At 40.8% G+C, this 25,979-nt stretch overlaps 1 protein-coding gene and 1 long non-coding RNA gene across 14 annotated transcripts in view; one reads left to right on the top strand and one right to left on the bottom strand.

Moving 5' to 3' along the window:
* Window positions 1–19,947, top strand: part of LOC125484476 — a 54,246-nt gene extending 34,299 nt beyond the window's left edge. For all 11 annotated transcript variants that reach the window (XR_007263312.1, XR_007263317.1, XR_007263313.1 and 8 more), the window contains 3 exons: window positions 15,134–15,270; window positions 17,187–17,269; window positions 17,766–19,947. This is a non-coding gene — a long non-coding RNA (uncharacterized LOC125484476). The remainder of the gene's footprint in view (window positions 1–15,133; window positions 15,271–17,186; window positions 17,270–17,765) is intronic.
* The window catches only part of LOC109933410 (map3k7 C-terminal like), a 70,468-nt gene that overhangs the window by 20,901 nt on the left and 23,588 nt on the right, over window positions 1–25,979 (bottom strand). For all 3 annotated transcript variants that reach the window (XM_048603348.1, XM_048603349.1, XM_048603347.1), the window contains 2 exons: window positions 17,181–17,242; window positions 1,697–1,812 (listed from right to left, as the gene is read on the bottom strand). In XM_048603348.1, coding sequence (XP_048459305.1) covers window positions 1,697–1,812; window positions 17,181–17,242 — 178 coding nt within the window. The remainder of the gene's footprint in view (window positions 1–1,696; window positions 1,813–17,180; window positions 17,243–25,979) is intronic.

Raw genomic sequence — 25,979 nt, 5'->3', positions numbered from 1 at the left:
ATAATTCAATCAAATTTGTCAAACAGAACCTTCCTTTAACAAATCCATACTGATTATCCCCGATTAATCTGTATTTCTCCCAAGTGTAGGTATTTTCAGTCTTTCAGAATTCTTTCTAATAACTTCCCCATCATGAAGTTGGGTAGACTGGCCTGTAATTTCCCGGTCTATCCCTTCTTCCTGTTTTAATAATGGGACGACGTTAACAGTCTTCCACTTGTGACCAGAAAGGATTTGAAATTTACTGCCAGTGCCCCTGATGTCTTCTCCCTTGCCTCCCTCAACAGCCTGGGATACATCTTATCTAAACCTGCAGATTAATTCACTTTTAGGGCTCCGAAGCCCAGTAGTATTTCCTCTCTTTATATGTTAATTTCTTCCAATGTTTCACAGTCCTCCACCTTGATGTTTATACGTGTCTTGTGCTGTTCCATTGTGAGGACCGACACAAAGTCCCAGATCTTCCATGTCCACACAAAGATTGCCTCTATGGACCCAAATGGGCTCCATTCTTTCCCTGGTTATTTTAATAAAAGTCGCCTTTCCACAGTTCTGGACTTAACCTTTTTAATAATTGTCCTAGTATCAATACAAATGTTAATGATTTAATGAATGTACGCCAAGTCTCCAATTCACTTGTCTGATAGAATCAGTTTAACAAAAAAAAATCGATAATCTATCGACTCTATTCATTAAAATTGCAACCTCTTTTATAAACACCTACATACACAGACATACAGACACAGGCAAACAAAAACAATTAGTGCCATCTTTCAGTCATCCCATCCAGCAATGTTTGCAGGGCACATTCTGTAAAACAGAGAGCCAGTGGAGGTCTTGTGCCTGTCATCTCTTTTCTATAGGAGTGAGCACCACAGACTCCTGCCAAGGTCCCAGCTTACAGCCTCTGACGTGGAGTTCAGCTGGCCTGTACGTATGGTGCCAGATCCTTTGAGCCTGGAGGTTCCCATCAGGCTTCCGGCTTGCTTGCCACATGATTTGCTGAGTAACTCACTCAACATCTCTCTCATCATAGAGCATGAGCTGAGAAGCACGTGATTGCTCGAGATAATGTGATCCAGGCACTGGCGGATATGACGCATTCCAACATGCTTACTCCATACTTTAACTTCAAAATGGAAAATGCCATCTAAAGCGTGCAGAAAATGCCAATAGAAAGCAGTCAAGGGCAGGAATTTTGGCCAATTTCTTGCCTTGGCAGCGCATCTAGCTGCACAGATCAAGGATTAAACCTCTGACTTTCCTGCTCTGCATACTTCAGTATTTGATTTGATTTATTTATTGTCACATGTACCTAAGTACAGTATGAGCAGTACAGGCAGATCATAGTAAGTAAAGACATACAGATCATAGGGTGAAAGACAAACTTAGACAGAGGCATACAGGTTATGTCACACAGGACATGCACTAGGCAAGATCAACCACACCATGTAACACAACTACCCATTGAGCTATTGGGGTCACTTGAATCATTCTGACTGTCACTTTACATGTTTTCAAGTAATTTTTAAACAATTGCATTTAGATTTGTGTAAATTAAACACAATTAAATGGTCAGTGAAATAAAGCAATGTTTATTATTTCCTCAGATTGAGTCAGAAACTATGCTCAGTGTTATACATAAAGCTATAATGTCTTACAAATCATCAACTTGTAATTGTGGAATTTCACTTACTTTCGCTCTTGTAGCAACGCGATTTCTTTCTGCACTTTGTGATACTCCTCAGCTATCCTGCAATGCTGCTGAAACACCAATATTGACTCCTTGGAGTTGAGGCATGGCTGCAGAGGCTGACAAACAGAAGAGATCAAACCATGGTGTGCATTAGATTTGCTTTATAACTAAGTTATAAATCGGATCATGCTAGTGCAGCATATTTCTTTCTTAACAAACACTGCCATGGAATTGTAGCTCTTCAGTTCACTGCTTGCTAGGTCTCATTTTCAGCTAACCTCTCCAGAAATGATAACTGGAGGCTGGCCAATTCTCCAAAGAACTTTGAGAAAACTAAAGGATATCAGGCTAAGCAGCTCTGGGGCATCCCCCGGACTGAGCAGGTCATCGGCTGCTTCCCTTGGTTGGAAAGCAAAACACACAGCAGGACAGGGCTCCAGGGAAGGGGGAGAACAAAGTACATAATTAAGAAAGTACAGCAGCATTTTGGTACACTGTTTAGGAATCCCAACATGCTGCTTGAACTCCAAGTCACGACATGTAACTAAGTGCAGGCCAATGGGGTGGAAGGACAACAAGTTCAGAGGGATAATCATCTCAAGCTATTTTTATACAACTAACTATTGTGTGGCATTGGCAGAACTCTTGGAACAATTTCTGTCAACTCTCAATGGAGTTGAAGAAACTTGAAGGAAAGAAATCAGGAGTAAATAAATACAACACAAAGAGGAATGGCTCAAAAATACATAGGAAAGCAATAATCATATCTTGTTGGATAGCAACTATAAAATGACATGTTCCAGCAAAATGTAGGTTAAGGTCATGTTCCATTTAACCATTATAATGATGCCACCTACCCACCTCCCCACTACCACCGCCACCACCACCAGCACAAGTTTTCCAATGCCCATTATTTCATGCGTCAGATATTACAGTTCTATTGCCTGCCTACTAGCAAATAAATAATAAGTCACATGGCAGGCAAACTCCTTCATTTCTGAAGAAGGATCCTGACCCGAAACGTCAACTTTCCTGCTCCTCTGATTGTGCCTGGCCTGCTGTGTTCCGCCAGCTCCACCCTGTGTTATCTCTGACTCCAGCATCTGCAGTTCTTACTATCTCCTTGAATGGGATTTTTTTTGTCTTCACTGAGCCAGTAATCCAGGACCCCAGGCTAATGTCTGAGCCGTGAGTTCAAATCCCAGCATGGTAGATGATAAAATTTGAATCTAATTAATAAATCTTGAATTAAAAATGCTAGCCACATGGTAACTGTGAAATCACAGTTGTTTGTTATATAAGCCCACGAATGTCCTTCAGGGAAGGAAAATTTGCCATTCTCAACTGGCCTACATGTCACTCCAGACCCACAGCAATGTGGTTGATTCTAAATTGCCCACCAAAATGGTCTGGCAAACCACGTAGTTGTATCAAACCATTAAAAAGTTTATCTGCTTTGAGTCATCAGTAGCAGCAGAATTGTATTCAACAACACCGGAAAATGTATGGCCCAGCACATCCCCCAGTCTACCATCACCATCAAGCCAGAAGATCAATGCTGGTTCAATGAAAAGTGCAGGAGGGCATGTCAGGACCAATACCAGGCATACCAATAGATGAGGTATCAACCTAGTGAAGCCACAACACTGAACCACTTTCATGCCATACAGCAGAGGTATCATACAATAAAATGGGGCTTAGCAATTTCACAACCAACAGATCAGGTCGAAGCTCTGCAGTTCTGCCACACCCAGTCATGAATGGTGGTGGACAAATAAACAACTAACAGGAGGTTGAGGCTCCACAAATATCCCAGGTCCTGACAACACATCTGGCAATAATACTGAACACTCGTGCACCAGAACTAACTGTGCCCTTAGCCAAACTGTTACAGTACAACAGTAGCAGTGGGATCAGCCTAACAGCGTGGAATATTGCCTAGATATATCCTGTTCACCGGAAGCAAGGCAATTCCAAACTGATGAATTACTATGGTATCAGTCAATTCTTGATTATCAGCAGCAATGGATGGGGTTGTTGACTGTGCTATCAAGCAGTACTTACAAAGGAATAAGCTGCTCACTGACACTCATTTCAAATTCTGCCAGGGCCACTTAGCTCCTGATCTCGTAACAGCCTTCATCCAAACATGAATTAAAGAGCTGAACTCCAGAGGTACATGGGAGTTAGGATCATGATTCTAGCTCCCTTTCAAATAGTGCTGTGGGTGGTTCAAGAAAGCAGCTCACTACCACCTTTCAAGGACTATTAGGGATGGATAATAAAATGCTGACTTTGTAAGTGACACTCAAATCCTGTGAACGAATAAAGAAAAGTTAATCTGCCTTTGTACTCTGCACATAATTGAGAAACATTAGGAAGCCAGTTCAAAATGGAATGGTTCTAATGGGCTGCTCCATACATTTGTTTTAGCTAAGTCTGAGTTGGAGGGATTCTCGCTGGAAGGACTAGTGAGTTTCCCTTCATCATAACTTACCAAATGCACCTCATTAACTACCTATCCCATCCCTATGGTGTCTCTCCCATCTAATCCTATCCCCATCTTACCATGCACTCACCGGATATCCTCCAGAAGACCGGCATCACTTGCACCCGTGACATCTTTAAAAGGTCACTTTGTGTCTGGATAAACGCAGGCAATCTAGCATTGCCCCTCACCATCAGTGCAACGGCACAGCAGCACAAAGCCACACTGCCCATGGCATAGAACTGGCATGACTGACAGACTCAGGTCTTGGAGTGCAGGTTCATAATTCCTTGAAAGTGGAGTCACAGGTAGATAGGATAGTGAAGAAGGTGGTTGGTATGCTTGCCTTTACTTATCAGTGCATTGAGTGTAGGAGTTGGGAGGTCATTTTGCAGCTGTACGGGACATTGATTCAGCCACTTTTGGATGCAATTTTGCATGCAATTTTGGTCTCCATCCAAAGGAAGGATGTTGTGAAACTAAAAAGGGTTCAGAAAAGATTTGCAAAGATGTTGCCAGGTTTGGAGGCTTTGAGTTATATGGACAAGCTGAATAGGCTGGGGCTATTTTCCCTGGACCATCGGAGACTGAGGAGTGACCTTATAAAGGTTTATAAAATCATGAGGGGCATGGATAGGGTAAATAGGTAAAGTCTTTTCCCTGGGGTGGGGGAGTCCAAAACTAGAGGGCATAGGTTTAAGGTGAGAAGAAAAAGATATAAAAAGGACATAAGGGGCAACATTTTTATGCAGAGAGTGGTGTGTGTATGGAATGAGCTGCCACAGGAAGTGGTGGAGGTTGGTACAATTACAATATTTGAAAGGCACCTGGATGGGTATATGAATAGGAAGCGTTTAGAGGGACATGGACCAAATGCTGACAAATGGGACTAGATTTATATCATATATCTGGTTGGCATGGACAAGTTGGACTGAAAGATCTGTTTCAGTGCTATATATCTCTATGACTCTATGACATCCTGCACACATGCAACCCCATTCTCTCACTGTTTAACCACTAGGCCATGCAGTTTACCAGCTACATCCCACTTAAATACCATCTCTAGGTCACCGCTATCATGTGCCCAATGCCCACTGGAGACAAAGCAACTTGTTCATTGTCCACTCGGGGAACACCACATACAGGCAAGCAGTTGGTCAATTCCAAACAAGGGCTTTTACGGACAGCCAGCAAAAGTGAAAGAAAAAACAAAACCCAAGCCTCTGGACTGAGTGTAGACTGTACCCATGACTGACAGTACTGGGATCCACTGACAACCTGCAGCTCCCCCTTAACTTGACTTAGGATCAGACCTTACTCAGATCCCAATGTGGCCATTTGGTTGAAAAAAGTGAAGTATAGTTGCTGTGCAGGCAGTAGGCATTAGTCCAAAGTCTTGGTGCACATAATGACACCCTTCACCATTGAACAGATCACCACTGACATGTAGTCTATCTGCACTAAACAGAATAACAATACAATGCATAGTCGCCATGAGCATGCAGGTAGGTGCTATGTGAATTTGCGTTAAGAGAGCAAACGACCAGCCCTGAGATGTAGCCTCATCCAATCTGTGAGTTGGGTGCCAGTCAATGTACATAAGATGTCCTTGCAGCAATGTCAGTTGCCAGTGTGCCCTGTGATGCAATTCTATGCTTCCTGAGTGACCTGTAAGTGGATCGAAGAGGTGGGCAAATGTAGATGCCAAATTCCATGGATAAAGGGCAAATTTAACTGGTGCCCACAGATCATCCCCAGAGAAGCTGCTTGCTGCTCAGCAAAAAGGAAGCTGGTTGCAGCCAGCAGCAAGCAGAAGTCAACAGGCACCCTGCTCTGACTTCAATATTGAGGATTCTCGACATCAAGCTTGTACAGCACTTTTGGTACAAAAGGGTATAATATTAATATAATATTAATGAGGCAAGCTGTGCTTTTAATAAGGTATTTAACAAGTTACAATCCCTCCTAATTGGTGACTTGCTGTTGCCTAGCAAGAATTTTTTCTCACTGCTTGGTAAAAGAATAAAAGATGCAGTGAGATGATCCTGATGTTGAGGTAGGTTTAATGAGACTTCTCATCACATTCTGCCACGAATCTCGCCAAACTGTACATCGCTCAGACCCATACAACCATTCGCTCACTAGGTCAGATACATACCACATAGGTTTTATACACTGTAAGCACATTTATTTTCTTGCTGTGTTGTATAGTTCTTTTATTTCTTTACCGGCACAGATTTTTCATGATACTGGGTAAGCTATGTTGAGTGAGTTACATTTTAAATAACCTTATTATAGCTTGCTATCAATTAGCTTGAGATTACTTTTATGCTTCTGAGGTTATTCAGGACTGTGCTATTTCTATTGCTGGTTTCCATCCTGCAAAGATGAGTCATGATTCTGAATGTGTCAGGAGTGATAGGAAGTAGCTTTTTACAGTTGGCTGAATGATAACAATAGCTTGCATTATATTGTCATTTTACACGTAATCCAATATCAACAGTTGATCTAATTCCTGGAATGAATGAAAGAATATTCCTCAGTTTCAGTACTAATTTTGGTTTCTGGAGTGCTATAACTATTACAGTTGCTGTGGCAAACACGTGGTAATATACAAAATGATCCAGCATGAGATATGTGCAAGTGTCAGAAACATCAATCTCCTCAGAATTTAATAATTTTTTTATTAATAATTGGCATCATGATTTAGCTAAGGGTCTTTTCAGTTGGATGCTGAGGTGGAGAGGAGAAAGGAGTGGCAGGTACTGGGCTGGAGGTCCTGATAACGGTGGTGAGTGTGGATAATGGTCTGGGGAAGAATAAAGATAAAATGGAGCAGGGTCAGATAGAGGAGGTCGGAAGAGAATCAACGGGTTTGACAGAGGATGCCACAGTAGGACTGAAACTCCGAGTAAGCAGCTACATTGTTGTAAATAATGATAATTTTGAACAAATCTGACCAGAGTGGAGAGAAAGGACAAAAGAAGTTGGAAAGAGGGGCAGGAAAGTGGGATGGGGGGAAAACAAGTAGAGATGGAACAAAGGAGAGGAGGCAGAGGAAGCCATTGTGCTGAATAGAACGTTTTTGTTTGCAAATGAGAATAGAAAACACTAAACTTTGGTGGAACAGGATGTAGTGAATGGAGCAGAAGGATGGTGTCAACCAAGATATGGGTCGAAGTGGCCAAACTGAAGGAGATCAGTGTGGCAGGAGAGTGGGGAACTTCAATCCAGGATTCTGGAAACCACCAAGTTAACCTTAAGTGGGTACTAAATAAATTGGATTATGGAAATCTTGGGTACCTTTATCTATTTGTAAATAATGTTGTATCTAAAAGTATTTCATTGTTTGAAATGTTTTGTAACCAAGCACCACAATTTACTCTCTAATGTTGCCTGCTGTGAGCCTCACTATATTTATAGATATGCGAGATATTTGATACATGTAGTAGTGCTAAGCATAAATAATCTGGCTAAGTCTTTGTGAGTTAGGGATTTATGAACTTTCTATCATAAAATGCTCTATGTTTTAGGCCACAGCTGCTACAAAATAACAAAACATCTGTCTTGCATCCAAAACTTTGAATTTTTGATGTTATCTTAACCAGCAGCTTTTTATCTTCAGAAAGTCCAATTCCAGAAATTCATAATATTATAGTTATTTAGATATTTTTGAACTCTGATTTTTATTTTATAATAAGTGCTGAAGTTCCGTATTTTAAATGACTATGCCTGACTATTTTCTTTAATCATAATGGCTCATAATTTGCTCTAAAATATAGCAAGTGAACCAACACATGTCATTATGAATATGCAAATTGTTTAATAGCTAGTGAAGAGGAACAGCTTCACCACAAGTCCCCTTGAGAGCTGATTTGCACTACTCTGCCATTAGCTTCATGAAAATGGCAACATACCTTTAAACTATGTCATTTTGTTCAGGACAGTAGCACAATATTAGGTCTATAGATTCACGGAAAGTTGGGAAATTCTGTTCACTAACAGTGTAAGTTTCCTTTTACCTATGCAATCACTGGGAGTAACCTCTCTAGCCAAGGAAGTAACCAGTTAGATATATAGAGTCTCATTCCTTCCGATTCTGAACTTCTAATTTTCATTCTTTGATTTGATATTGAATTCATCCACTATAATTCAGTTTCCTTCTCAGCCCCTTTTCTGTTAATTTCATCATCATTAACTGGAGCTTTAACTACACCCAAGAAGCTTAACACCATCCAGGAAAAATCAGCTGCTTGATTGGCTCTGCATCCACAAACATCCACTCCCTCCATCACTAACTTTCAGTAGCAGCAGTGTGTATCATCTGCAAGATGTACAGCAGAAATTCACCAAGGCTGCATAGACAGCACTTTCTAAACCCGCAACTACTACTATCTAGAAGGACAAGAGCAACACATACACTGGAATACCACCTGCAAGATCGCCTCTAAGCCACTTACCATCATGATAAGGAAATACATCACTGTTCTTTAAGTGTCATTGGGTTGTATTCTGTATTTTGTACTGCCTGCTAATGAATATGATCACACTGTGCAATCAGTGCTGACCGTTCTGCACACTTAAGCAAGTGACAAAAAATTGTAAGAGGTCAGCATGAGTTAAAACTAGCCTGCCCTACATAAATGGGGGGTACATTCTGGCTGAAATAGCTGCTGCGTATCTTCCCATAACTGATTCTGACTAGGGTAAAACAGAAAAATCTCACGTGTTGCATTAATGGAGACTTTAGTTGAGGAAGTGCTCTATCGGTATGGGAATTACACCAGACAAATCGTCAGAAGGCAGGAGGACTACAGAGCATTCGTGGGTGGCAAATTGTTGGACTCAAGCCTGAGGATCTTGCTGAAGTGCTGTGGACATCACACAAACAGTCAAGGTCGATAAATACACCTTCAAATATCATATCCCACAACTGCACCAATATAGCCCCACACACACTATCATGCTGGTAACTTCTTTCAATCATAATACTTAACTATCAGATGCTTCATCTCACGCTGATACATAGTACTGCTGTAAACCTTTCACTATATCTCAAATCTTGCACACCACAGTCACTGTGACACTGATATCTCTTTGGCAATAAAAGGTAGCACACAACTAGAGCTGGCAGGGACTCATTGGTTTGGCTGCAAGTCCTAATTCCCATGGATTAGATGGTGCCCAACAACATTGCAGCAGTCGTGTATGGATTTGTGGGCAACAGAATGATAAGAATCTCAAAGGTGATGGTATCCTCATACTTCATCTTCTTTCTCATGTTCCCTTCATCCCACACTCCCTTCTGATTACACAAGTTGCATACACTGTAAGCATGCATCTGTCGCTATCTCTTCCCTCACCACAATTTTAACCTTGGGGCTTTCTCCCTTCAGATACCTAAGAAATGCCACCTGATCAGGCAGTGCTGGAAGAGCCTGAAGATAAGTCATCATATAATTTAACACTTGCAATCATCAGTTCAGATATTGATACTCAGTAATTTCGAAGATAGCTTAGCACTGAGGTGTGTGTATGATGAGATGTTGAGCATATGTGCATTGCAGTCAAGGCAGTGGGAAAGGCAGTTCAGATGACAGCTACATGGAGGTGAGGCTGCAGGGAATATAGACAAACACTTTGGTGAGGATTTTAATGGGATAATCTACAGAAGAAGGCTGGTGCGTTGCCAGGTCTTTCAATAAGCCAGTTGTTTGTGTCAAGGTGCATGGAGTATTGTAGGACCATTCTCATGTATGGTTTTGTGGAGAGCTTGGAGCTCATTCCTCCCAGTGTGGAAACGGTGGGTACCTCCAAGGCACACCCATGGACCTAACGATAATGCAGCATCTGATGATCAATGTGTCAGCTTCCACTGAAGCACAAATACTAACTCCCTCCGGCAGCAGGAGCCCAGAATTTTGTCAGATCTTCAAACTTCTAACAGTTTCCCAGCATTTATCATTGTTCAAAGGGACTTGCATGTTCTCACTGCATTCCACCAGTTTGCTCTGTCACAGTTTTTAAGTGCACTTCCCTGGGTGGGGTGGGAGGGTGCAGGGGAGAAGGTGCCAGTGGCTCAGTCGCGCACAAGCCTGCTGTTCTCTCTCAGTATGGCAGTACTTTTCCTCCGACCACTGTCCGTGTTGGTGCTGCCAGCCAACCAGCCCAGCCTGCTGCCTCCTGTGCCAAGCTAGGACAGTCCAAAACCTGGTCTTCTCTCCCAGAAGCTGGTCCAGGTCACCCTCCAGAGTCATCTTCAGTCAGCTCTGCTGAGAATCAGTAGCACTGATAGCATTATGTAGGAGCACAAGGACAGGTCAAGATGCAAAGGATAAGTATTAAAAAAATGCAAAATGACATAATTTGATTCACAAAGTCTATCCCACTTAGCATGGTGATAGTGCCACACAACATGATGGAGGTTATTCTCATTATGAAGGCGGGACTTCATCTCCACAAGGATTGTGCACAGGTGACTCTTACTGATACTGTCATGGACAGCTGCATCTGCAGGCAGCAGATTGGTAAGGATGAGCTCAAATACGTTTTTCCCTCTTGTTGGTTCCCTCACCACCTACCACAGGCCCAGCATAGCAGCTATATTCTTTAGGATATATCCTCACCAACTTGATCAGTAGTACTGCTGACAAGCTATTCCACATGGTTGACATTGAAATCCTCCAGCCAGAGTACACATTGCACCCTTACCACCCTCACAGCTTCCTCTAAGTGTTGTTTGAAATGGAGGAATACTGATTCATCAACTGAGGGAGGATAGTACATGTAACAAGCAGGAGTTTTCCTTGACCATGTTTAAGCCAAACCCATGAGACTTCATGGGATCCAGAGTCAATGTTGAGGACTCCCAGGGCAACTCTCTCTCTACTGTATATCACTGTGTCTCCACCTCTGCTGGGTTTATCTTGGCGATGGGACAGGACATTTCCAGGGATGATGATGGTGGTGTCTGGGACATTGTCTGTAAGGAATGATTCAGAGAGTATGACTATGTCAGGCTGTTGCTTGACTAGTCTGAGACAGCTCTCCCAGTTTTGGCCCTAGTCCCCAGATGTTAGTAAGGAGGACTTTGCAGGGTTGTTATTAACCATTGTCATTTCCAGTGCCTAGGTCGATGCCAGGTGATCTGTCCGTTTTCATTTCTTTGTTGAGACTTCATTGCAATTGATACAACTGAGTGGCTTGCTAGGCCATTTCAGAGGTAGTATAGAATCAACCACATTACTCTAGGTCCGGAGTCACATGTAGGGCAGACCAGGTGAGGATGGTAGGCTTCCCTCCCTGAAGGACATTAGTAAGCCAGATTTTCCGACAATCAACAATGACCACATGGTCATGAGTAGATTTTTAATTCCAGATTTTTCTTATTCAATTCAAATTGCATCATCTGTCGTGATGCTGGTTTGAACCCTGGTTCCCAGGACATTACCTGAGTTTCTGGATTAATAGTTTAGCAATACTACTACCAGGCCATCACCTCCTCTTTGTCCCCTATGAGATCAGTTGCTAATGCTACCTCATTACACATCACTATATTGAAAATAGCCTGTTTCCAGGTATGTTGTGCAATGATACTGTCATGGACAGCTGCATCTGCAGGCAGCAGATTGGTAAGGATGAGCTTAAATATGTTTTTCCCTCTTGTTGGTTCCCTCACCACCTACCACAGGCCCAGCATAGCAGCTATGTCCTTTAGAACCTGACCAACTTGATCAGTTTGAAGAAACAATACAAATTCATCTTCCACATTACACTTGCCCACCTGATTTGTCCAGGCAATAAAGCATAGATCACCGTATGATATATTTTGTGCGACAGCATAGCTTTCGGTTATTGGAGTCATTAGTCATGCAGTTAACAGATTATGCTCACAACCCAGAATCACACTATTGCTCACTGTGTGCCTTAAATGCAGGTGTCATGATAGACTGCTGTGGAATCCAATAATACTGGCAGGTTACCAAGTAATGACTTGCATAATTGACTGCACAAAGCCAGAGACCGCTGGATCCTGAGACAAAGTAATCTTTGTCCAATTCTGGTTGTGGCACTTGACCCAGTTGATTTGAGACATCCACAGCATGATGTATTTGCAGTCAATAATGACCTGCCCAACAGGGAAGCCAGCTATCCTTGCAGTGACATGCTTACCCTGCCTGCTGGTTGACGGCAAGAATGAATTACATGTAGTCAGTGACTCCCCTTACACAACAGTGGGTGGTTAATTGTGAGATGGTGCAAATATCTCCCTCTCGGTCATGCTCCAGCAATCCATGGGTAATGTTAACTATTGAGCCCACTTTTGAAAGTCAGGATAAAGTCCTTCAGTACTTCTTGCAGACTTCAGCAACTTTCAAAAACTTTGGACACCATGACCACTTGTACAATGATAGTTACAGCAAGTAGAAATAAATAAGCAACTGACCCAAAAGCAGTTGATGATCACTTTAAATGCACTGGAGGGGGAGGAGAATCCATTCTTAAGATTACCATTAATGGCCTTCCATCAGCTGACAGAGTCATAGAGTTTTTACAGCATGGAAAGAGGCCCTTCAGCCCATTGTGCCCATGCTGGTCATCAAACATTTATTTATTCTAATCCCAGCACTTAGACTGTAGCCTTCTATGCTTTAGTATTTCAAGTGCTTATCCAAATATTTCTTAAATGTCATGAGAGTATCTACCTCTACCATCCTTTTAGGCAATGAGTTCTAGATACCCACATCCCTCTGGATGAAAAACATATCCAGAAATCTTCTCTAAACCTCCTGCTTTTTTAAAAATTCATTTATGGGATGAGGGCATCACTGGCTATGCTAGCTTTTATTACCCATCCATAATTTCTCAGAGGGCAGTTAAGAGTCAACCACATTGCTCTGGGTCTGGAGTCACATGTAGGCCAGTTCAGGTAAGAACAGCAGTTTCATTCCTGAAAGGACATTCCTGAAAGAACCAGGTGAGTTTTTCCAAAATCAACAATGGATTCATGGTCATCATTAGGCTTCTGGTTCTAGACTTTTATTGAATTCAAATTTCACCATCTGCCATGGTAGGATTTGAATCCAAGTCCCCAGAACATCCTCTAGGTCTGGAGATTGGTAGTCCAACTATAATATCACGAGGCCATTGCCTCCCTATACTTACTTTAAAACTGTGCCCCAGGGTTACTGACCCCTCTACTAAGTGGAAAAGTTTTTCCTTACCTACACTGTCTGTATCCCTCATATGCATGACTCTTTTGGTAGGAATGGCCAATGCACAGTCATTGTGGAGACAAAGTCCCATACTCACTATAAGAACATCCTCATTGTTTTCTGAGCCACTATCACCATGCTAAATAGTACAGACTCACAACAGATCTATGTTCTCAAAACAAAGCATCAATGTGCTGTGGGCCATCAATCACATCAGAATGGCATTCAACTACAATTTGCAATTTCATAGCCTGACATACCCCTCATTCTGCCATTACCATCAAGCTAAGATATTAACCTGTCTCAATAGGAACGTGGACCAGCATGCCAGAAATATCAACAGGTATTGTTAAAAATGAAATTCAAACTTGTGAAGCCAAAGAATTAAATGGAATCTTAACACCAGTAGTAACATGCCATAGACAGAATTAATATCAAAGAATGAGATCATTCCTGCCACATCCAGTTGCAAATGGTGGTGGATAATTAAGAAAAAAAAAAGGAGAAGGGCCCCTGACCAACCCCAACCTGGAAAAGTCCAGCACATCAGTGCAACAATCAAGGTTGAAACATTTGCAACCATCTCAGCTATAACTGCTCATCCATCTTGGGCTCCTCCTGAGATTTCCGGATCAGAGATATCAGTCTTCAGCCAATTCAATTCACTCCAAGGGATATCAAGAAATGGCTCAATTCCTGAAAATATTTTGGCTCTGACAACAACCTGCACTGTTGAAGACTTGTCCTTCAGAGTTAAGCACATTTGCAGCCAAACTGGACCCAATACAGTTGCAACACTAGCATTTGTCTGCCAACATGAAAAGTGCCTGTTTGTTAAACAACGGATAGACCCAATCCAGCTAATTACCACTCTGTCGGTCTATTTTCAGTCAACAACAATTCAATAATGTTATCAGTGAAAGTGCTATCATGCAACACTTACTCAGCCATAACCTGCTTAATTTCGCCAATTTTACCAAGATCGCTTGGCTCCATACCTCACTAAAATCCTCATCCAAGAAATGTGATTGGTTCTTCTTGCGTTGCATGGATGAGTGCAGCTCTAACAACAGTCAAAAAGCTCAACACCATCCAGGACAAAGCTGCCAGATGATTGGTACCCCATCAAATACATGCAAGATGAACTGCAGTAACTCGCCCAGTCTCTTCAACACCTCTGACCCCTACCATCTGGGAGAACAGCAAATTACATATTATCCCAATTTAGTCACAGAGTGAAAATCCTGGAACTTGCTTCCCAACAGCACAATGGATGTATCTTCACTACATTGACTGCAGCAGTTCAAGAATACAGCTCACCACCACCTTCTCAAGGGCAATTAGGGATCAGCAAAAAATGCAGACCTTAACAGCAATCCCCACATTCATGAATTAACTTTTTTAAAAAACCTCTTTATTCTCTATTCAGTTTTACATTGCCTCTTCCAATATTTTTTCTGTGTTAAACATAATGTACAAATCAACACCGTAGGGCTGTTGTGGTGCAGTGATAGTGTCCCTACCTCTAAGCCACCAGGCCCGTGTTTAAGTCCACCTGCTGAAGAGGTGTGTAATAAAATATCTGAATAGGCTGGTTGCAAGTGTACATTGTTTATATTCTTGTCTGTAAGCGCATAGCATAAATGTTCAGGTCTGATATGATTTGTTCAAAATATTCTAATTATAACTGCAAGGACAATCTAAATTCTAAATCCAAATGTATGGTCTTCACAGAAAGGACCTTTTCTGTTTCCATGGATCATCCAGACCTTAAAGAAGAGCTTAAAGAAGATCAAAGCCCTTTGACAGAGATTTTACCCATACAATATTGGAAAGATAACAGTGGTCTAAGTGGAATGACGCCACGGAAGGTCAGTGGAGTGACTGAGCTAGACTGTCACTGACCCACAGTGGTATGATTGAAGTTAGGGGCTTGCAATGTGAGCAATCATAATACTAAAGTGGAACAACAAGGAACACAGATAAGGTTAACGATAATCCCAAGAGGTTCTATAGCTATTTTAAGAGTAAGCGGGTGGCTAGGGAGAGAATAGGTCCCCTTAAAGATCAGCATGGCTGCCTATGTGTGGAGCCACAGGAGATGGGGGAGATTTTTAATGAATATTTCTCCTCAGTGTTTGACAAGGTCCTACATGGCAGGCTAGTCATGAAAGTTAGGTCGCATGGGATCCAGGGAAAGCTAACTAATTAGATTCAAAATTAGCTCGATGGTAGGAAGCACAGGATGATTGTTGAAGGCTTTTTCTCAGACTGGAGGCTTGTGACTAGTTGTGTGCCACAGGGGTCGGTGCTGGGACCTTTGTTACATAAATGATCTGGATGTGAATGTACAAGGCATGATTAGTAAGTTCACAGATGATACAAAATTAAGAGTTATCATTGATAGCGAAGAAGGTTACCAAAAATTACAGAGGGATCTTGATCAGCTGGGGAAGTGGGCTGAGGATTGGCAAATGCAATTCAATGCAGATAAGCGTGAGGTGTTGCACTTTGGAAAATCAAATCAAGGTAGGACTTGTACAGTAAATGGTAAGGTCCTGAGGAGTGTTGTGGAACCAAGGGACCTAAGAGTACAAGTACATAGATCGTTGAAAGTGGCGTCACAGGTGGACAGGGTGGTGAAGAAGGCATTTCGCACGCTGGCCTTCATCAGTCAAGGCATTGAGTGTAGGAGTTGGGACGTTATGTTACAGTTGTATAAGTTGTTGGTGAGGCCACACTTGGAGTATTGAGTACAGTTGTGGTTACCCTGTTATAGGAAACACATAGTTAAACTGGAAAGTATGCAAAGAAGATTTACAAGGATGCTGCCAAGAGTGAAAGGGAGAGGTTGGCCAGAATAAGACTTTATTCCTTGGAACGTAGGAGAATAAAGGGTGACCTTATTGAGGTGTATAAAATCATTAAGGGCATAGATTGAATGAATGCATATAGTCTTTTTCCCAGGGATGGGGAATTGAAAACTCGAGGGCATAGGTTTAAGGTGAGAGGGGATAGATTTAAGAAGAACCTGAGGGGCAACTTCTTCATGCAAAGTGTAGTGCCAGAATGGGCTGCCGCAGAAAGTGGTTGAGGCAGGTAAAATAGCAACATTTGGACAGGTAGATGGATGAGATGGGTTTAGAGGGATATGGACCAAGTGCGGGCAATTGGAACTAGCTGAGTGGGCACCATGGTCAGCATAGACCAGTTTGGGTTGAAGGGCCTATTTCCATGCTGTATTTCTCTATGACTTTATGTCTCCATAACAAGATCCTGTGTCATCATGTTACTCCCTATTAAACAGTGTACGCTTCTGAAAAATTACCGGTTTTAAAATAACAATGAGCACTGTGGCATATTCAACGTTCTTTTAACTTTCAACTTGAGTCCAAAATGATGACTTTCTTTTTGGCTGAAAAAAGTAAGCTAAGCATACTTGGCTCTATTATGAGAGTCTACTTGATGTATTCTAGCCTGACTGTAGTTCACAGTAAAGGGTGAACAATTTGCAATTAAACTTTCAACATTTCCAGTGCAAACACAATGAGCCAAATGGTCTCCTTCTGCACTGCAATAACTGTAATTCTTTAAGTCACATGTTTCACATGATAAATTTAGCCCTACTAAATTTAGAAATGACTTGTGCATGTAATACAAGATCCATCTATTGTGCTATTGCAAGATGCTAATAGAGCGCACTTTCCATCAAAACTTTACTATAAATCATCATTTACTGGCATGATAATAATTTTTCTTTTTCGTTCCTAAAATGTCTTACCTGTAGATGCTGATCAAGTTGGAGGTAAACGTTTGGAATAAAATCATCAGGAATATTCAGCTCTAAGAAAAAAGAAATGAATATACTCGGTAAATTAATCCAGATTTAATTTGAACAAAAACAAAAGTAAACAATTTCTATCACTGGTATAGTTCTATAAATTCTAACGCTTCTGTAATGAACTAAGACAAAAGATCATTGCAGCACTGTACTTCAGCTGTAGAATGGCAAAGTGTGGATTTTTCATTAAGTCATAACAGAAAAAGAGAACAAAAACCTTGTTTCTTCCTGTACAGCTTTCTAATAACCAGAATATAAAGGAAAACACACTGGAGAGCAGGTTATCCGCTGGCCCACTGTCAAGTCAAAAGATGTGTGATGTACAAACTCAAAAATAGAAAAATAAACTTGAAAAGAAATGGTCTGGAAAAATTCCATTCCTGCCCCCCATACAAGCCAGCGTGCTGTCATTATTTTTTAATGTTATTTCTGAACAGATTATCCAATTAAAATTGTTCGGTAAATGCATGTTAAGTGAATGGAAAAGAGTCTTACAATAATAGAAACATTCTTTGTGCATTCCAGGCATCTGTGGCCACATTCCTTACTACACACAGACTACATCTTCGACTGATCAAAATGAACAAGAGCAGCTCGTGAAGCATAAAGATGACTTTAAGAATAATGAAATTCTTTCCCCTGTTTACTTTCTTTTAACAAGTTAACAAATATGTTGGTCTTTGTCAGTCACTGTCTTCAAAGAATATTTTCAGTTAAATCACTTTTTGTACAATACAGAACTCATTTAGAATAATTGCAGTTAGCCAATTTTACATCATTGACAACGTATAGAACATATGGGTTCAAATAATGTAAAACCAATCAATTGCAAATAAATCAGTCTTAGATAGCAGCTCATAGACAGACTGGTAGAACTGTTCTGGACATGCTACTGCCAATTACTGTTACAATTCCCTGAAACACTGATATCTTCTTTTTGGTTGCACTGTCAAAGCTCTATGAATTTCAGTGAGATCAGGTAGCTCAATATCGATAGGCAGAATCTTACAAGGACCTGAACAATGTGGGTTATGGCAGGATTTGTGGCAGAATTACAGAGAAAGTCCAGCAAGGATATCTTGATGTCAGGGGCAATCCTTTGCATCTTTTATGCATTTGCTGAACAGCGAGGCAAGTTTCTTGCTTGACAGCAGCGAGTTGCCAGTTTAGGGAGATGATTGCTTGCTAAGCGCCTTATTTATGGCACAACTTGCCTTATTAATATTCAGCTTCCTATTTTACCAACTGCGCTGATTGTGCTAAACATGGGCACCTGGTGACTCAGCCCACCACTTGCTCCAAAAGACCTCCATGTTGGACACCAGGCACCAATATCTCAGGGTATATTCCAAAGGCAGCAGCCTCATCCACTGCCATCCACAGACACTGGCTCTGACTGTCACCTCATGAACTTCATTGCATGCCTCTGCTCCAAGTATTGGACATTTCTGTACTTCAGTGCTGCATCTCAGGCTACTGGCACCTACCACTGTTACGCTGCAGCAAGGACACTGTGTGCTAAGGCCCACGTAGGCAGCTCATGGACTGGACCAGCCTGCATGGCTGAACTGTTTGCTTGCTGTCATAGAGATCACTCAATCTGAGCCTACCTGGATAATCACAGAGTTCCTGCCTTGCCTTTTGGCTCTTTCAGCCAGAGATACTGGGCTCACATTACTGCTGTGTTGCCATGGTGTCTAGTGCAGACACAAAGCCAGGAAGCTTTGGTTGTCAGCAGTCATTGGTCAAATCAAGGGAAACAGCTTTCACCCAGAGCTCCTGGCACAGTAAATCAAGGGCAGCCTCACACATCAGACCAGTGACTTGGAACATGGTCAGTCAGCTCCCACGGGTGATCAAAGTCCGGCTGCTCTCTACGGAGGAAACTTCATACATGCTTCCTGTTACGTAAATTGGAACAACTGATTTTCACACACTGGGCCTCTGCACATTCATGCAAAGTGGACAATAAGAGTGCGAGGATACAAAGGAGAAAGGTGAAAAAATCATTCACTCAGCACATTAGTGCACTTAATGGAGTAAAACATCCCAAGTGCTTAACAATAAAAAAAATTGACACGGAGACACAAAGACGATATCAGTGCCGATGTCCAAACGCTTGAAGAAAGAGATTCCCAGGCATATCTTCAAGCTGGACAGTAAGATGGAGATGTTTTGTGAGAAAACTCCAGAGCTTAAGGCCAAGGCAGCTAAAAACAGAGCCATTTGTGTGCAGTAAATTAAATTGGGATTGTGCAAAAGGTCAGAATCGTAGGAGTGCAGAAAGGTCTTGGAGTGTTGTAGAGGTGGTAGAGGATGTAGAGGTATGGGGGAGTCAAGGATACGAAACCAACGATGAAGATATTACAATTAAAAGACTAACAGTTTGTAATAATGAAAGGTCAGAAAACATGCAAATGATACTAATACCCACGATTATCAAGATACTGTCAGGAATAACCTGACTTATACAAAGGTATAAGGAGGGTATAGCCTTCCAGTATTCATTGCTGTATAACCAGTGGTCAAAACATTTGGACTTCCATCTTCTACTATCAGTGCTCCAAGTGAGAGCATCAGGATATTGCGATTATCGCTCAGGTAACGTGTAATACTATCTCTCCTGTTTATGTTAAAACAAAGAGTTGGACAAAAGATACCAGTTTTTGACGGTTGAATTAAATGCAGATGATCTGGTTGAAAGAGATCTATCGTTTCTCTCTGGGTTAAAGTGAAGAGATTGTAGTTAAGACTGTTTGTCTGTGGAAAATTTAGCTTTGTGTCTATTACCCAAACAGATGGATGCGTAAACCTTTGATTTCATAGTTTAAAGTAAGATTGGGAGCTGGATGAAAGACACCAGTTGTGATGTCGTTTAAAAGATAAAACAAATTGGATTGGAAGGTTTCTATTCTGTAGGTATTTATAAAACCAGGACATAACAATTGAAATAAAGCAGTTTTTAGGTTTTCTTTTTCATTGATGGGTCCTGCAGGATGTTATTGCCTGTTTATCAGACATCAGCCTGCAATTCATATCCCTGCATTTTTGAAATGTAGTTCAGTAACATTAGTCAAGAATTTATAATCTTATAACTTTGTCAATATGTTTCTTCATTCTGTTCAACTCTAAATCAAGTGTTACAGACCATGTCTTCCATGTGGAGAATATTCAGCATCTAGTTTGTTCAGGGTGGGTGGTATGATAAGAATCTGCATTTTAATAAGATGAGACATGCCAGTGATAAGGTTATTAATAATCCCTCCCTTGATAAGTCACTCAATTCTCTCCAGCGAGAATCTCGCCTCAGCACCTAGAATTTAGCTAATAAAGACAGCAAATTGTTCCTGATGTCGAGATTGGCCTCTCTGCACTTCATTCAGGCCTTTGTAAGATTCTGCCAATTCTTACTAATTAGCAAGTGGTGAATTAAATGAGCAAATTTACAATTCACTGAAGCCTACGTACCATTGATAATGTCATTTATCCACATCATTTCTCCTGAAAATGTAATGAGGAAGTATGGCAAAGAGAAAAAAAACCAAGAAACTACTTCTAGTTTCAATTATTAAGGGTAGTAAAAGTTAAAGGAAAAGCCTCCATAGTGCCAGATGCCTGTAAGGATGCGGTCTCATTGAAAAGGGATGACTGGTGGTGGTTTAACCTGAGGGTCACCTTGCCTTGGGCGAGGGGAAAGGTTGGTAAGGAGAGCTTTCTATGGTACCCTCAGCCGGTGAAGGAATTGAACCCACACTGTTGGCATCATTCTACATCGCGAACCAGCTAGTTAAGGTAATCAATCCCCATCAGGGGTAGTAGGTAACCATACATGCTCAAAATTATAGGATAGTTACCTTCAAGTTCATTTCTCCTTAAGGGCGACTTGTGGAGTACAATTCTGTGCAGCAAATCCACAGTAACTTAGCTACATAACAAATCTTTGAGTTTGATTACGGACAATTGCTAACAGATATTAGTCCATCATAACAGAGGCCTATTTGTATATTCCCTCAGCACTGGACATTTCCAGCAGAGGTCACTCGATGGCAATGGAGAGTGGGAATCCTTTCTGACTTGTTTTCTCTTTCCCAGTTTGGAATACTGAGCCAATTATAGTGTCCCCATTGCTTTGATAGAAGAGAGAAGCCAACTCAGCAAAGTCAAGGAATAAAACATTTGACATTCATGCTGTCCATAGCTCAGTGCCACACCTTGCACTGGATTTTTAAATACTTGGGCATCAGTCAAGATCCTAAATTTTACTGCGCTTGGTTAGATTCCTTTTGCAGTTCATTTGTCTGGAGAATTCCATGCATGTTACTGCAAATTGTAGAACACACGTTTTTAAGTAGGTTCTGCAATGAATGATGCAATTCCAAAGCCTAGAAAAAAGGATATGGTTAAAGAATGTTATACAAATACTTTTTGCAAGTTCTGGTCATTTCTGATAAATTAATTGCACATTACCCAATAGTAATATAGCAAAGAATAATTGATGTTTATTCTGCTCAGGCATGGATTTAGTTTAGGGTGGTGTTTTGACTTCAGTTGACAACTGACTGTCACAACATGGTTTCTGACTTTGTACGAGGACCATTTTCAAACAAAGTCCTTCTTAACATCTGATAACAAATCATTTTCCAAAATAAATTTTAATAAAAGTTTAAAATAAAGTATCAGTCTTAAAAAGATAATTTGTTGGCTTGTTAGCTAGATTACAGATTTTCTTACTTGTGCTGAAAATAGAAGAGTATTCTAAAAACAGATGGATGAATCATAGTCCAGATGGCCAGTATGGTGCAAATAATAAAAGACTGTAATGACAACACCACAGTTGCTGTGGCAATGTTACAGAGACTAATTGTAAAACATGTCAACACTAGTGCCAAGCTGAGAACCAGCAAATAACTCCGAAAGATGGACTTTGGATGGAACTTGTCTCAGAAAGGCTACTTACTTAAATTAAAGATGACAAGAATTATCTTTCTTTGTTACTAGAGCAATTCTTGAGTATGTTGCAATTAATGGTTCAAATCATTACCTGATATTTCAGTGTTTCAGGATATTAAATGTATTAAACTTGTCAGGGGCAGCTAAGGAAGGTCAATAAATACTGGCCTAGCCAGTGATGCCACATCCCATGAATGAATTTTAAAAAAAGACTCACAAAAGGAATTGAAAAGTGTTTCTGATTATAAGAATTGCTGCACTTATGCAAACCTACTTCTTAGAAGAGACAATTCTATTTTCTGCACAATAGCACATTAACCTGACATTGGCTGTGACTATACAGACCTCATTATGTTTTTATATGGTGTAGGTCTAATAGCTAATGATGTTCTGGTAAGGCAAACCATTGAAGGAAACACTATAATTGATCACTACACTGATTAAAGCATTTGCTTTGTAATTTACCCCCTCACAAAAAAAATTTAGTGATGGAGTGGCTGAGATTTAATCAGTGATCTTAGCATTTAGGAATATAAATGGAAGCTTTTTAAACAGCTTGGAGTTTGCAGGTAGATCTTTGAAAGATGAATTAATATGGAGCAGTCAGTATTTACTATAAGAAGGTGTCAAATTTTCTTCAATTCACAGAGGATATAGTAATGGAAGAGGCAATGCAATTAGCTACACAGGCAGAAATCAGGGCCAAAATCGGTCAGTTGCATGAGGAAACATCTGGGATTGTCCTGACGTAGACAGATGTGTAGGCCCTAAGTTGGTGTCGTCACCCCTCCTGAAAACGACGCGAAACACCAAATGAGCAGGAATCAATATCATCAGTTGTACAAGATTTGCAAATGGAATTATAAGAGCAATAAATGTCCAGCAGGGGAACCTGAGTGCTACAAGTGTGACCAGTTAGGACAAATTAGAAAAATATTACATGTTAACCCTCTGATAAGATCAAAAAACAAAGGAAATCTCATCCAAAAAGAAATTTTCCAGAGAAATAGAAATCATGCAACAAGGAAAAATGGTCAATAAGTTAAATGTACAGAACAAAAGTGAAGACAATGCTCTTATGTGGGGTCAACAAGAGTCAAATCAGATTCTGACTACTAACATAAAGGTACAACACGTTGAAACAGAATTTAAACTTGACACAGTAGCAGCTGATTCAATAATGGCAGATAGCTTGCCAGTATCGAAGACAGTAAGAGTCAGACCATGTAAGATAAATCTCCATGGTCCAGGAGGTAATAAAATTACCAAGAAGCTAAGGAATCCAAATATTACATTGGTCTGCAAAAGTGCATGTATTCATGTGGGTCTCGTAATAGAATGGATACTATACTTGAGAATGAAGATAGAAGAGAATTTCAGCAAGAATTTTCCAAAGCTATTCAAATGTTTTGGTAAATTGAAACTGGAGCATCACATTACTCTGCAAGAAGATGCTAATCCCATCTGTTTATACACTCCCAGGAAAATTCCTCAATCTTTGATGGGAGACCTAAAATCTCAGTTACACAGCATGACTGAAATCAGGATCCTATCATCATTAATTGTCCCCAAGACATGATGTGGAGATGCCGGTTTTGGACTGGGCTGGGCAAATCAGAAATTACACAATACCAGGTTACACTCCAACAAGTTTATTTAAAATCACAAGCTTCGGAGCACTGCTCCTTCGTCAGGTGAAGTGATTTCACCTGACAAAGGAGCAGTGCTCCAAAAGCTTGTGATTTTAAATAAGCCTGTCGGACGAGTAACCTGGTGTCATGCGATTTCTGACTATGTTCCCAAGACAAGTGGAGAACAAATATTATGCGTGAATGTCACTCAGTAAAACAAAGAAGTAAGAAGTGAAGTTCATCCCACTTCATCTGTTAAAATGGCTTTGCAAAAAGTTAAAGTTTTCACAAAACTAGAAAAAACAACGGATACTGGCAGATAGCCTTAGATCAAGGATCATGCTTGCTGACGGCATTTATTACACTATTCAGGCAGTATTGCTTCAACTGTCTACCATTTTGGAATTGCCTTTGGTCCAGAGATTTTCCAAAAGGCAAGAATCCTGAAAGGGAAACAGGAAATCATTTGCCATACGGATCACATCTTTGTACATGGTAAAATGAAAGAGGGTCAAGGATATATCAAAGTCCTTACAACGTTCAGGCATTATAATAAATTAGAAATGCCATTCTCTGGAATGACGAATACATTTCCCAGACACATTACCCAAGATTAAGGCATCACAGTGAATTCAAGAAAGACAAGAACCATCAGTGAATTTATAGCACTGAAATGTGTAAATGATTTACAGTGCTGCTTAAGCATGGAGAAATAAGTGGAAAAGTTTCTCCCCCACTTAGCCAGTCTGACTCAACCTGTAAGGGAGCTTTTCATAAAAGGCCAGCAATGGTATTGGAGACAGGAACAGAACTGAGCTTCACAAAAGTTACCTTGTCTCACTGGGGTACATGCTTGAAATCAAACCCCACTATTCCTGGGGTTGTGACAAAGGTTAAAGATTTAATCGAAGTACACAAAATTCCTCAATTCACCTGTCTTTTTGAGCCTGTTTGATAGAAAACATGGACTAGGTTGTAGTTAATAATATTACCAATTATTACAAATAAACAGGTTCTACCTACATGTAAACAATTATGAACTGTCAACATATAACTCTACTGGTTAAAACTCGAACTCCCTTATAGGACTCCCCCTAAACACACACACAGAAACAAAAAAAGGTGTTATTGGTGGAGGAAAATCTGGAAAGCAGTTCTATGATCCCTGTTCACAATTTCACTGAGATGATCATTTTGGTTTGTCAGGACTTGCTGCTCCTTGATCTGTATTCTCCAGGTACTTTCGCTGGCTTTCAGGAGGCACAGAGTGATTGGCTTGTAATTTATAAACTCTCTGATTTATTGATTAAAAGCAACAGCCTATAGCAACTGGTAAGGCAAAATAAACTGGCTTTCTTCAAGCTTTACGTTTTTTCTTTCTGCAGAGAGAAAGTCATCACTTTCCCTACCAAAGGTCCAAACGCTTCTGGCAATATTGTTCACACTCTCAATCTGTTCAGCTACCTGTGAATGAATCACATAGTTGTTGGCAGGCAGGAGGCCTTTATCATTGAAACTGGTCACCATTCCCCAGAACAATCAGCTATTTGGTGCCAGCTAAATCTCATCTTGTACACATTCCCTGACTCCAGTCTATTTGCAACTAATCTTCCACAACAGCCCTTAGAATAAGGTGATAGCTTGTTTTTAAAACATGCAGTAATTCCTTCCACAAACCTTGGTTTTTAAAACAATCCTTTTCCCATTTCAGTACACAATCAAAAATATAGAAAAATAAAAAGTTACTGTCTTCGGAGAGCTTAAAGGGAAGCTACTTTCTACTAATGTTCCAGCTTATTACAACTGAGTCTTATTCACTACAGTAACCACAGGTGTGTCACCTGCCCGACCGTGTGTAAAATTGCCCCAGGTGCATCATGTATATAAGAAGCAGGACCATCCAACCTTGCCAATTACCGTCCCATCTGTCATGCTCGATCATCAATAAAGTGATGGAAGGCATCATCAATAGTGCTATCAAGCTGCACGTGCTCAGCATTAATCTTATTGGTGATGCCCAGTTTGGGTTCTGCCAGGGCCACTCAGCTCCTGGCCACATTACAGCCTTGGTTCAAACATGGTCAAAAGCTGAATTCCAGAGGTGAGGAGAGAGCAACAGCCCTTGATATCAAGGCAGCATTTGACAGAATATAGAATC

This window comes from Rhincodon typus, chromosome 11 (assembly GCF_021869965.1).
Source record: "Rhincodon typus isolate 14 chromosome 11, sRhiTyp1.1, whole genome shotgun sequence".
Lineage (NCBI taxonomy): Eukaryota > Metazoa > Chordata > Chondrichthyes > Orectolobiformes > Rhincodontidae > Rhincodon > Rhincodon typus.
This window is presented reverse-complemented; position numbering and strand designations above follow the sequence as displayed.